At 32.7% G+C, this 14,912-nt stretch overlaps 1 protein-coding gene across 4 annotated transcripts in view; it reads right to left on the bottom strand.

Moving 5' to 3' along the window:
* LOC119599539 (sodium-dependent neutral amino acid transporter B(0)AT3) overlaps positions 1–14,912 on the bottom strand; it is a 63,098-nt gene that overhangs the window by 24,603 nt on the left and 23,583 nt on the right. For 3 of the 4 annotated variants that reach the window (XR_005231078.1, XM_037949320.1, XM_037949321.1), the window contains one exon: positions 674–1,089. Coding sequence is in view for 3 of the 4 variants with exons in the window: in XM_037949320.1 (XP_037805248.1) it covers positions 674–941 (268 nt within the window). In the remaining variant the exon portion in view is untranslated. Of the gene's footprint in view, positions 1–673; positions 1,090–14,912 lie in introns of those variants that run through there. The other variant, XM_037949322.1, reaches the window with a different exon arrangement.

The raw sequence follows: 14,912 nt of genomic DNA, 5'->3' as shown, positions 1-14,912 counted from the left end.
TTCTGAAGTGCGGAACAGTGCAATAACGAAATGTATAGATTGGAATTAGTCCGACATCGAATGAGAAGGATAAAACTAAAAGCGTATTGAACTCTCCCAAAGTTAAGCTTTGCATTATTTGGGTACCAGGTCACACTCTAGCTTTAAGACGAATGACGGCTGAATTAAAAATATAGGCTAGAGAATCTCTTAAGGCGTCTTGGAATAATAAAACGGTGTGTAGAGCCACAAAGGTTCTGTAAAGTAGTCCCAACGAGAGCAGAACTAGAATCTTCCCTAGAATTAGCAAGTCTGAGGTTAGTACGATAGTACGTATTCTAAATGTTTAACATGACTGCGGTCACAACTAGACGTATGTAGAGCATGTGAAGGAGACAGTGAAACTCTGCTGCACTTTCTTTGTCTTTGCCAGACTTTCATCGAAATTAGATCCAAATATCTCAGGAGCAATATTATTCCGAATAAAACATCATTCACGATCAGTGATTGGAAAATGTTTAATAATTACGTACAGAAAACTGAATTTTAAACTCATTTATTTCAAATTGTTCAGTTGTCACCTTACACTTCACTAACACTTCTTCAGTTGGACTTTTTACTAAATTACTTCAAATGTCACTTTTATTAAACTTCTGTAACATTAATTTATTCTTAATTCATTATTCGTACTTACCTCCACCATTCTGTTGACATAAGTAGGGAAAACGCCATATATTACCCAAACCTACTGAGTAACCAATAATACTGAGGAAAAATTGCATTTTACCAGACCATGCTGCACGTTCCGGTTCGCCCGGTATCTCTACAGAACTAACGGAATTTCTTTGGGGCGCAGTCAAAACAATTGTTACACCATGTGTACCATCACCGCGGGCTCGGGTATTCAACGGCGCCATTTCATGGCCATTGCGAGGCGCATCAATAATTTTAGTAGCAGCCATCAACAAATACAAGGAAACACCAATCCAGATGAGAGTATTTTTTTCTTAATTGTTTCGTGTAACAAATCACAAAAGTCTATTTGATTGAACACACTCGTTCGTAATTAAGTGTATGAGTATTTTGGGATATTTATTAGTTGGCCAATAACTGAAAAGGAAAGGAACATTTTAAATAATTATATAATTTGTTAACTAATATTAATTACAGGTAATTGTTTCATTTTTATAAAAAAATCCAAGATGGACGCCAAATATATACGGTTAAGTAATTACATATTAATGGACTGTTTAAGATATTTTACATAATCCAAACGATTTAATTATAATATAAATAACTTTTGTCCTTGAATATAAATTACAAAAATGTAAAATAGATCCCAATACACAAAGCCTTAATAATAACAAATTAATATTGACCAATATTTGACATTTAAAATAATTAAATTACATTTTATCTAAAGAAACCATTACTCGGTTATTGTAAGACAAAGATTTATTTTATATACAAATTAAATCTTTATTAAAAATGTTTTGGTTTTTCCCGAGGGCTTTCGCTTCTTTATCATATCCACGTCTCTGTTGTTCTACTTTATTCTACATTTCTTATGTTTGAATGTATTAAATTTTATATTGAAATATCTCTGCTATCGTTGCTTTATTTTCGTTTGATCAATATCCTTATTTTCTTTGTTATAAAGTAAGTTAGTATGCTTTCTGCTGGCATTATTATTGTTGTCTTTACTTTGTTATTCTTTTATATTATTCACATCGAGTTCATGCACATTCATACATACTATACATGTAATTTCACAAGGACATGTCATTATATATCTCGTGCAATCTAATGTTAATGATTGCACAGAATTATGCCGTTAAAATTAAAAAAAAAGAAATCTTAAAGCTGTTTTTTTGGTTGGGCCGATTCTGTATATATTTTCACAATTTCTCTCGTCTATAGTATTTGAGATTTCAACAGACAAATCAAAAAAAGGGTTTATATGAGGTATGCGGTATGCATCCACAGGTTGAACTTATCATACATCTCTTGTTCTACTTACACACCGGTGGCAATTTTTGTATATGGTTCGGCCGATCCATATACAAGTACTATGCTCAAGTACTCGAACTAACTATTCTCTGATCATTGCTGCCCCATTGCTAAAGTTCCGAGATTTAAAAACATCACTGGCCTCTGTTGATTCGGCACCTTGATAAGCCGAAGACTTGATCTAACTCACAGAGAACACACTGTGGTAAATCTGGTATGAACAGAGTTAACCCTGAACATACCCGGACAAGAATGGAAAATTCATTCAACAACTTCTCATTCAACCGACACACTCATTGAGAAAAACAACCGACAAACTCACTCTAGGTATACGAATGAGTGAGGCCCGCAAACTCCTACATTCATCCCGTATCATATACACTTGACACCAACTCATTTCCAACACTTAGTCCCAGTCACTCCTCTTTGTAGTATCTGTTTTCTTGGCAACAGCACCGAAATTTTCCCGAAATATAAACTTTACCTTGCATCAGATTGAGTCTCAGTCACCACATGCACCCCGAAGTTACCTCTTCAATAACCAGGACAAGACAAAGTCCGAAAATCTGCCCTGTGGGCTACCGTTTCCAGTGGTAGCAGATTTTGTGGTTATGTAGTTCGACTCCATGTCAAATCATTAAAAAGAAATCTCCACTTTATGGTTCCGGCAGACTAGAGTTACTAGTAGCAGCATTCTCTCCAAGAGGATACTAAGAGGCAAGTACTCTTGAAGGCACATTTTTATCGCCAAATAAAATATTGAATCGCTGCCTAGAACCTTAAGATTCATACGAGACCTGAACCTCCAATAGTGAACCTCACAATTTCTCTAGTTTTCGTTCTGGAAATTGCCTCGAAAATTCCACAGAAGAGCAGCAGATCTAATATATCACATCCATAAAACAATGTCACAGAGTTTTGTAATACTGACAAAGGAAAAATCGAAAATTTTAACGCTCTAATATAGATACATAGATCAATTTTTCAATCCCTTTAAAATATCGTAGGATATATTGATCTAAGATGCTATCAGATCATCTAGCTACGATGGAACATTACATTAGAATATAGTGTTAGATCGATCCCTAATAAGATTTTGTATTAAGAGATTTCTCAGCAGAAACTTACCAGACCCAAAATCGAATCTACAGATTCTTGTCGTTTGCTAGATAATCATGTTTAGCTTAGTTTAGATATTAGTAAAAATTATAAAAAGTTCGTTGGGAAAATATGAAAGATTGTGAAAGGTAAAATTCTATCTTCAATCGCAAACGCATTAGGTCGAATCTCCTGATAATCCTTTAAGTTTCTGATACAATTGTCTCGATTAAGAGCTTATCCTTACTGAGCAAATATTATCGCTCTCCATATATAGAATATAGAATTAATTAAGTGATTTGAAGTGCAAAATTCCCTAATCGTAGTATTTATCAAATGGTGACCAATATATTGTCAATCATCTGAAGTTCCTCAACCTAGAACAATGGGTGATGTTGTGTTCAATTTAATTGATCGTTGATATTTATGATGCTGCACCCTATAAACATCTGCCTCGATCTCCTAGACAAACTATTTATCCGAACTATTTATCAAGTGATCTGTTATCGGCCTTAAAAGATCTTCAGGTTATTGCTGATATATTAAGGGAAGTAGTCTAGTTCAAAGAATTCGTTTAATTTGTATATCAAAAAATCTAATCCTTGAAGTTTACGTCTCTATGGTTCCATATACTAATAGACAATAATTAGTTGCCATAACTACAATCTTTATGGCTGTGACAAACTACAGTTTGATACACCCTTGGTCAAAAGTGAATTGTCACCACAAAAAAGGCACATTGGCACTACTTATCCAAAGATGACTAGCGTTTTAAATTTTAAATCCTAAAAAGTCTCGTAACTCTAAAATGTTCCTTCTATAAGTTCCAGACAGGATGTAAGTTTTGAACTTAAAATGATCATAACATTGATGACAATATAGGCAAGTTCTTACTATGCTCGCTTAGAAGTAGGGAGTTAGGTAAGTACTTACTAAAGAGTTAAGTAAGTAGTTTTGTTTTTGAGAAAAAAATTAAGCACTTTGTATGCAATTACTATACTCATTCTAAGTAATGCAGGCGGTATGTAGTAGTCATTGAAAAGTTAGTACAAGTGATGTTAAGTACAAGTGATGCCCACGTAGGTACAAGTGATGATCACGTTTTTGCTGGGTATGTTAAACAATTTGTATTATCCTTTAATATCCTAAAGTTATTTTATATATTTAACGTCTGCCGTTTTCTTTGTATTTGTAACTGATGTCTGTATTTGTTTACGTATTTTTTTATCAGCTATTTATATAACGTTTGCATGTATGTATATAAAATAACAACTTGGTCAAATAATCCACTAGTTACAAGCATTTGCAGATGACTTTAGTAGTCTTTAATTTTAAAATAAAATAAAAATGAAATAAAGAAACAAGTAGAGGCGTTGTGATTTTCAACATGTTTTCATTAATGTGGCGCAAGGTCTTTGGCATGAGAATTTAAATCAGCAAAAAAAAGATCTTAAAAATTACTATATTTAAACACTAGTATTGTAAGAGAATATTAAATTATCTTCAGACTTATAAACACACCTACTTACACGCATACATACGGACATGGATATAATGCATGCGGCAAAAGAGACTACAGATTTTAAATCAATATTTTTAAAAGGCAATGGATGGCATTTTACATTTTTGTAAAAATAGATTTTCGTAAATAGAAATTTAATAATTTTTCCCATAAATTTTCCAATGTATTTTATAGGCAATGTATGATGACATTTTAAAAGAACGAAATAGACAAATGAACTTTGTGCAGTGGGTTGTCATAAAGTAATTTTGTGGGCAAAATGAAAGGGTAAATATATATAAAATTTTTTGGGAACAATTCCTATTTAAAAACACATTTAACCAACTTATTCTGCACTTAAAAAGTTAAGGAAAATAAACTTCAATAAGATTTACACAAATAATACCATTTGTATTCTAACGATCCGGACTTCCAAAACTAGAACTAAAGTTTATAGTAATGAGACAATATTCAAAATAAAGTAGAAACATATTCTTCTTCGATATAGGAATATATATGTAAATCGTTTTAATGTGTTTACTAATGATAAATACATATAGACACATGTAATACATATAGATAGTACATTCCTTTGTAATACATTTGAATTTCTTGTTATTATTGTTTACTTATTTTTATTTCTTTTCAAGGTTAATTTTACTTTTAAACTATTGATTTTTAACCTTCGAAATACACGCTCACTAACACAAAAAACAACTCATACACACAAACACTCAGACATTTAACTAATCGCAGTTGGCTAAAAATAAATGCCATGGCTTAAATCACAGGATCTATTTCACAAAAGTAACCAACCAACCAACCGTTCCATTCTATAAACATGTTTACATACATTTATTTTTGGTTCTTTTTACAATGATTCTACTCCTACACAGAGTTTATAATATTTTGGCACGAATTATTCAGTGAGAAGAAAAACAATAACTGGCTGGCGGTCATGAGTCATACAAAGTCATGTGGTACAGATTGTTACAAATTTGTAACATATTATGGAAAATGAAAACTTTACCACAACTAGGACTATTTAACATTGAATGTAAATTATATATATTTTTTTAATTGAATCAACATTTCTTTTAGGAAATATTGGTTTTTTGTTTGATGCATGTTCGAAAACTATAATTTTCCTTTGGCAGTTAGAAAACACGAGTTTTGAATAAGTACGATTTAATTGCTATTTACAGAATAAGAAACCTTTATTAAATAGGTTGAAGTAGGGACTTCTAAACCGCAATGATGCTATCAAGGGAACTATGGCCAAACAGTTCCGTTACTTCCTTAATGTCGTCTGGAATCAATATCAAGTCGACAAACTGTTTTCTATATTGAAATAGGGATCAAATGCAATTGGGAAGATATTTCGATCTTATTATGCTGAATTTGAAAGCGTTGGAAATGTCCAGGCAAAAAAAAGTTAACGTCACGAAATTGAATTCACTGTTTCTATCCATGGAATGACAAGATGCCTAAGTGCTTAACGTGAACACCTGCCTTAACTGCTTATTTCACGGTGGCCTTTTTCATTCACTGGGTAGACTTGAGAACGGTCTACCACTCGTCCCTGAATCCTTCTATGTCGAACTCTAGTGGCAATTTTTGTACATGGCTAAGCCGGTCCATATAAAAGCACTTTGCTGAAGAGCTCTAGCTATCTAATCTCTTGCCAAGTGATCATATTGCGGAAAGTAAGGTAGCAAGCCACCCCGACAGGCTGAAAAGTACCAAACGAATCGAAAGAGATGAGTCAACGAAGACCCCAACATCGCACCCTTTGAATCTATAATCATCACCGATACCGTAGCGTCCCTCTAATGATCCGCAAAGGTAGTATTAACAACTGTTAGTCGCGCAACCACACCACTCTGTTGAATCGGCAACAACACCTAGGGACAAATTGGCAGACCGAATCACGGAATCCATAATAACTTGACAAGACTTATTTCAGTGGCCATTAAGCCCTACTGCTTTATGGTGGGCATGATTAGAGTAAACTCCAAACACACCCAACCATGAAGGAAAATTGCCGGTAAAACAAATATTAAACATCATCAGCAAACCGTTGAAAAACCATCAATCATACTTAAGTATGTAGCGAAACACTAACCCATCAACCTTCTCACATCATCCATCTTCTCCAACCCTTCCGTCTCTTCCGACACTTCCATCTCTTCCGACACTTCCGTCTCCTCCGACACTTCCATCTCTTCCATCAAATACATAATATCCAACAGTCAAAACATCATTTTATTGATCAATCCATGCATTATCAGCTCATTCCCAACATTTTATTCCACAGCCTACCCTGTGGTTTGTACCGATCAACCGTCGATAATAGAAATTTATATTGAAAAGATATTTTTTCACCGTGAATCAAATCAAACCAACTGTCCCTGTCCTCGAATTTGGGTGACCATACAGGACAAAGTCCTGCGGGCAACTGGCCACCCGTAGTACCAGATTATATGGTGCTCTGGTTAGACCCCATGTCAAATCATTCCAAGAAAAGGCCGAGGATACATTTCATCATAACCAGTTTATAGTCTCGGCAGACTAGAGGTATTGGTAGCATCTCTATTCCCTGGGATATTGCAATAACACCAAGGTGGAGATTTCACCAAAGTAACATGCCTCGGTGTGAGTGAGTGTCCCGACACTGTATGTATTAAAGCCAATTATCAGTACTAAGTACACTTGCTATAAGATCGAAATGTCAATGTATTGTCTCCCGAACATTTACCCAACTTATTCGGCACTCGTAAACAATACGATTTGAGTTCTAACGATTTTGGAAAAAGTATCCCGGCAATAACCCAATTTGTCAGAGTATTATGTGTCGTTTTCAGCATAACAATTCAAAAAAAATATCGATCAAATCTGACCCATTCCTCTGGTTCAGGAGATGTTAACGTCCAAAGATTGAATTCGCTGTTTCTTCTCACGAAAATTTCAATGACTGTCCAAGTACTACACAATCAGATAAAAACCTACACAATCCGATGAAGAAATTTTATGGTCAGTGAGTGTCCCGACTCTCTGTGTATTGAAGCCGATTATCAGTACTACACTTGCTATAAGATCAAAATGTCAAAAGCCAGTACATATCTAGTATTTTCTCCCGAATGGCCTGGGATGTTGAGCTCATATAGCCTATAACAGCAAAACAATATATATATATGAGTTTCTCTAACTCCCACTGGAGCATGGGGAGACTAAACGACTAGTTAGCAATTTGAGTTTAAGGTGATGTAGCTTTGTTAACCCTCTTCCCCTAGAGTAGTGATGGGCCTGCTATCTGCGCGTCCAAAACCCGCTATGCAGCCATGATTCAGCGGTTGTTGCCTACTTTCTTGAGACATCCGTAAGACCATATAGGATACATGGCTGGGGCGCCTTCTAAATCTAGCTAGCTTGAAGCGAATGCATCAAAGCCATTACCGGGGGAATACTTGGTCATAGACCGGAAGTAGCTAGCTGCTTGGATTTTTTACAGAGGAATTGTTCTGGCCACTCTTCAACCTCTTTAAAGGTTGAAGAGAAAGCTATAAGCATTATATCATTAAGAAAAAAAACTAGGCCATTACCGGGCCATTTGTACGCTCTGCCTCTCAAAGTTATGTTTCCATGAAAGCTTAAAGTCCAAAAGGTATTTTTTGGTTTTTCTTGAAAATTTCAAAACTTTACACTCTAGTCGAGTTTCTAGAAATTTAAGAATATCATCAAAAAAGACAAGATATACGATTCTTTCTCGCTTGATATGGAACTTAATAATTTACCTATTTTGTAAATCCAATCAGGTAAATTAGTTGTTCCAAATAAAAAGCTTTATTCTCGTAATCTCTTCAATTAGTAAAGTGTTTAGGCATAGGCATCGGTTACTTTTTATGTAGAACTGAGAATAACCCCTCGACATTCAGAATTCGACAATGCATTAAAGGTATCTAGATTCCTCGGAATCAGATGATGTCATAACATGCAAAAAATATAAAAATTTTTAATAAATTTTCGTTTGGAATATCTCAGAGATGAAGGCATCATAAAAATTCATTAGAAAACTACATTAAACATAAAATTTTGAAAATGTACATAAAATCTATGTACACAACAGTTCATTACTTATACATTCATATACATAGATGTAAATATGTAAATGTTTATATACAAATGTATATAATTGCATGTACTAAATTCATTCACCCATATTTTTTGACATTCAGTTGAATATTTGAAGAAGTAGCAAACTAAAATAAAAAATAAGAGTCAATTGTAGTATATAATGACGGAGGCTCGTCCATGCTGACGTAGTTCTAAATAATTGTACATACAATTAAACAATATGCAACACAACACAAATACATATGTACATATATATATATATGTATATAAACCTGCCTTTCGTGTAATTGTAAAAAGCACATCACATGCCCAACCAAACACATAGATACTTATGTATTTGATCTAAATATGTCTATGTATATGTGTATGAATTTCTATGTACTTATTTAACGACTGATTCTGAAGGATATACGAATATAAAGGGAAATAAATAGGAAATAAACAGTTCCTTTCTTTTTGTGTAATTGTAGTACCAGGACATTTGTGACGCCATGAGATGTTTAAACAAATAAAAAAACAAACAATAAGAACAAGAACAGCAACAAAAACAACTATAACGAAATTCCAGCTGAGTTGCACGAGAATGTGTTTGCTTATGTGTTCTATATTTGTTTGTGTATAAGCACATGATGGGAACGAAATGAAAACGAAATAAAGAACAAACGAACAAAAATAAAGCGAATTGCTATGAATTCGCATTTGATTTCCGTCGTAAATAGTTTTGTTTGTGTATATGTTTTTGCACATAAAATGCGCAGTAAATAAAAAGGAAACTTTACAATACCAATCGGAGAAAGAAAGAGAGAGGGAGAAAGTTAAAAACTATATACGATTAACAGAGAGAGAAAACTAATAACGGAGAGAACTCAATAGCAAGACAATTGAAGAGGAGACATTCTCATACATGTGATTGATAAATAAAGCAACACATCAATATGTTAATAAATCAATTGAAATTGAAATAAATCGAACATTGAATCAACATTTATTTATTATAGGTATTTTTCTACCTTTCTCTTACTCCTCTGTTGGCGCATTTTAACAATGCACCACTGTGGTGGCGTATACGTAATATGCTTTTGTTATTTTCTACATACATATGTACATATGTATTTATTTATGACGTACAATTTGTTTACTTTTTTATATGTAGATATTTTTTTATAAAGTTCCCCCAATTAAAATGTTTTTCTAATGTTATTTTATTATTAAACTATTACCACAATTCGTTTCTATTAATAATTCTGTTTATTTTATAAATCATTTCACCTACTACTAAAATATCTACACTTTCTCACTAAGGAAATTCCCAAGAAATCTGCTGTAGATACAATTAAATAATATTTATTTAGCTTTTTATACGTCGACATTTATTAGTAAGTAGGTATTAGTTAAATTTGTATGTGGTTGAATACAAAATACAATTCTTTTTTATCTAAAATAATTAATGATCATTTGCCACCCCATGGTCTTTTATTAAATACAAAATGTTGTGTTTGAAAGCTTTTAATTGAATTGGTTCAGATTTGGAATCATCACTATTAAAAATGTAAAATATAGGAAAGTAGAAACATTGTTCATTAACGTACATACCTATATCTACATAGATACATACATATATTTCGTTTATGTCATAAAAATGGATTAGAAAGATGTATTTGGAATATCGATTTGTGCACATTCAGACTGTTGAGGTCTTCGTTTACTAATTCAAAACTTTTTATCAGTTTAACCTATCTTCCGATACTTAAGTTAGGCGTTATTACTTTAATTACACAGGCCGGCAAATTGTTAACCCAGAGTCGAATCGGGCCTCAGAATTTCTCCATTACAACATAATTTTTGACCTTTTTGAGACGTGAATATATCGAAAATAATGAGTTTTAAAGCTTTAAGAGAAAATATCTCAAAGAAGAAAGAATGTCAGATGTTAAGACTTTATTTTAAAGTTAACAGAATGAACTTTCAGATGGCATACAACATTTTATAAACAAGATTGTTATGGCATTGTTATAACGTCTCAAAATGGAGTTTTTTTTCATATCGGAGGACGGATTCGCTTTCAGCGTGTCTCAATCCTTTACAAAAGTAAAACTTGGTTTCAAATTTTGTCGGCCTGTGTTATTTTTCAGAAATGTTGAACCTCATATAAACCCTTCAGGACACGATATCTTGGATTCCAGATGTAATGAGAAACTCTTAGGCCAGATTCGCATTCAGCGCGGCTCAGTCCTTTATAAAAGTAAAACTTGGTATCAAATTTTGTCGGCCTGTGTTATTTTTTCACAAATTTTGAACCTCATATAGGCCCTATCTCGTTTTAACTCTGTAGCAATTTTTTAATAAACCGTGTTTGGTCATGAACGGAGAGCAATTAGAAAAAACTTCATTCCATGATCCCGTCGTTCAGTCCCTTTCATGCTCTAAATGGTCTAGAACTTCTGACGGATATTTTGTTCTAAACCAAATGAGAGAATATAGTCGGACATGGCAGACTATATAATACCCTAAGTTATTAGTGTGATTTATTTTAATATAATAAAGCATTTATGTTGAATTTTAACTTCATTTCGACCGAAATTCAGGCCGATTCTTATAATATTTAGTGGCGGGATTTATGTTTATATAAAAGTTTTTCTGTCGAATTTCACCGTGACTAGTATCACGGTGAATTTATAAGTGAATTATGAATATTCTAGTCCTTTCCTGAAGTGGACTTTTTATGGGGCCTAGGGTCAAATGAAAACCGATCATTACGAAAATCTGCAGGACTATCAAGGTTTGTGCAAATCTTAGCTCTGCCGATTTTGTCGAAATAATAGTATATTTAACGTAATTACGAGCCCAAAAGTTATGTTCGGGGGGTTTGATTGTATGAGGGCTAGGTGAAATAATGTACCAATTTGATAAGAATGTTTATATGGACACATGGACTGTCGGACGCACAGTGGGGCAGAATGGAAATTTTTTGGAAATAAATCTGGCATTTCTAAACGGCTGATCCGATCGGGATAAAATTTGGCGTGAGCGTAGCCAAGGAGTATTCGAGTTTAAGTTTTGAAGATGAACCCTGCAGATGCCCCAGGGACGGCGCTGTGGCGGCTCAAAGTGGGGTACCTACGACATGTAAAATTTTTAAACTCGTGCCATTTTTTTGTTTTTCACCCAAATACAAAGATTTTTATATTTTGTGAAAGCGCTCGACGAGATCTTGAAAAAACTTGCTTGGACATACTACTTATCTCTTATAATATCCGAGTTATAGGCATTTAAAAATTTAGTGATACAAAATTTACCATACCTTGGTCCGCCTTTTTTAGAATACCGGGCGTAATATGAATATGAATATGACCTATTTTTTATCAAAACTTCAACTTTGGGCGACATGTTCTAAAATCCCAAAGCTGGGATCAGAAAACTGAAAGCAGTTTTGGAAACCTCAATATGTTTTCTATTTACTCCAAAAGTATTTTCCCAGCCCTGAAAGAAATGTGGACCCTATGGGCAAAAAAATCCCATTTTTGGGATTTTCATTCCTATATTTGGGAATTGCGGGATGCCCTTTGACCTTTTCAATTTTTTTTTTGCATATTCTTATTTGAAATGACAAATTTAACAAGCGTTGAAAATTTCATTGAGTTTTGTTCATAAATAAAGATTTTGTCATATATTACATATTTGTTTAATTTCTAAAACTATGATTTATATCAAAATTTTAATAGGATCGCAGATAGCTTCAACAATTTAGTCCATATTTATCCCTTAATATCATTTTTTAGTTAGATATGGAAATTCTCGACCCTTTACAAAAAATTTCAAGCCAATATCTCAATTACATTCAAAAATATGTTCATTTAAACCTGTGTCCTTTAATTTCATCTTTTTCATATTTTAGTATTAAGTATGACAGAACATACATTTGGTGTTGAATAAAATATTTGGACAATTTTTAAAAATTATTTAGTTAATTATTTTATTATAATATTGTATATAAAATAAAAAAAATTATAATTTTATTATGAGCCACGCACAACAACACCTAAATCACCCCACACAAATTACCTTTCCCGCCCACCGAAATATAAAACACAATTTAATACAATATCATCAGTTAGTATAATAGCTTTTTTTTATTTGAACTGTTTATCTTAAACATAATACAATTAATTCTTACAACCTACTTATATAGTTAATTCCTAACACTACTTATTTTCTATAAAATAATCTGTCATATCGGTATACATATCCAGAAGGTAATATAAGTCCTTTAAATCTTCCTTGTTTTGAGATGATAGAGTTTCATAACAAATCCATCTTTTTCGCATAGTTGAAAGAACAGGATCAGAAGATAGAAGTAAACTATTAAAAATATCTTCATTCTGTGATTGCCTGGAGCATTTTCTTGAGCTGAATAGTTGAACATGCTTAAAATCTCGATTCCTCGCTTCCTGGGCTTCTTCTGTTAACTCTCCAAGTGGAAGAATATTCGATTCAATTATTATTTGACCATGACACAATACTTTGTGTACTGTTGGTGTTAGTTCCCTCCATGGATACAGAGATACAAGTAATTTAGAAATTTCAGATGTGTATTCCCCAAATCGATTTTCATTAATTTTATGTTTACTATTCAGTGCCATTAAAATAGTTTTAACTCTTCGAAGCAACTCCTTGTCGATTCCAATTATTTTTGAAGTAATTTCAAAATCACGAAAAAACCTTCTCGACGTATTACCGTCATTTGTACTACCGCAACTTGAAAGTGGTTTGTCGATGTTTAATCCCATCTGAACTTTAAATTCTTCTTGGATTCTGTTTTTTTCCGCAGCTCTCAGTTCTTTCAATTCTTCATTATTTTTTGTTGATTTAGTAGGATAGTTTGTTTTTTTTTTTCCTGGATCGCCTTGTATGATGGTAATATATTGTGTCCTTTTTCATGCAGAGCTTTCCTTAATATTTAGTACTTATTTCGACTGAGACCCAGTTCCAACATAAGCGCTATTGCTTCCTCTTCAGTAAAATTTGATTATGATGTTGGAGTTGGTATACTTTCCACAATTCGCTTAAGTCGTTTTGGTGATGCATTAGGAAGAATAGTTGCAATATGTACGACATCCATATGTTGGTTTTCCTTTTTCAGCATTTCGTTAAATGTATCAGCAATTTCCTCATTTGAGATTGAAAAAAGTTTTTGTGTGACCCTCTTTTTTTTAACTTGAACATAAGTCTTCGTATGACTTGCAAGGCGCTCCTATTGATGTGTTGTAAGTTGAGATTTCCGTAGTAGTTTCCATCCAACTACAAAATTTTAATCGAAATTTCTTTTGATTTCCATCCACAGACTTACTTTTTACATCAAAAAGTTGTCAATTTTTGATATGCCTGTTTTGTCTACTTTTCTACTATATGTAGTTTTTATATAATTTGAAATGTCTTCAATTCTTTCTGGCCCTTTTGAAGATATACTCCATAAAACGGAACACAACTCTTCGTACTTTAATGTAATCTTCATTGTAGATTTATTAAATATGGTACTTAAAATCTGAGAAGTTTACTTATATACCAATTCTTGTCATTTCCGATACAGGTATTCCAAAGTAAAAAATTACGAATTGTTTACCTATTAACATTTAGGACTATATTACTATAACCTGTAATTCAGTCATTGATATTTCTTATTAGTGAATGAATCGAAATTATCATTACCTGTATATTTTTACCTACATGATCATAAACGAAACAGAACGAAATGATCTGTCGAAAAAATTTAGGTAAAAAATAGTTATAAATTTTTGAAAATTTAAGCATAATAGGACCTTTCAATTATAAGGATAAGCAAACAAATAGAAAATAGGTAAATATAAGATTTAAATATGTGCTGTCATACTTAATACTAAAATATGAAAAAGATGAAATTAAAGGACACAGGTTTAAATGAACATATTTTTGAATGTAATTGAGATATTGGCTTGAAATTTTTTGTAAAGGGTCGAGAATTTCCATATCTAACTAAAAAATGATATTAAGGGATAAATATGGACTAAATTGTTGAAGCTATCTGCGATCCTATTAAAATTTTGATATAAATCATAGTTTTAGAAATTAAACAAATATGTAATATATGACAAAATCTTTATTTATGAACAAAACTCAATGAAATTTTCAACGCTTGTTAAATTTGTCATTTCAA

Source organism: Lucilia sericata, unplaced genomic scaffold (assembly GCF_015586225.1).
Source record: "Lucilia sericata isolate MDLA Ls3-8-SP2 unplaced genomic scaffold, ASM1558622v1 Contig000080F_arrow, whole genome shotgun sequence".
Lineage (NCBI taxonomy): Eukaryota > Metazoa > Arthropoda > Insecta > Diptera > Calliphoridae > Lucilia > Lucilia sericata.
This window is presented reverse-complemented; position numbering and strand designations above follow the sequence as displayed.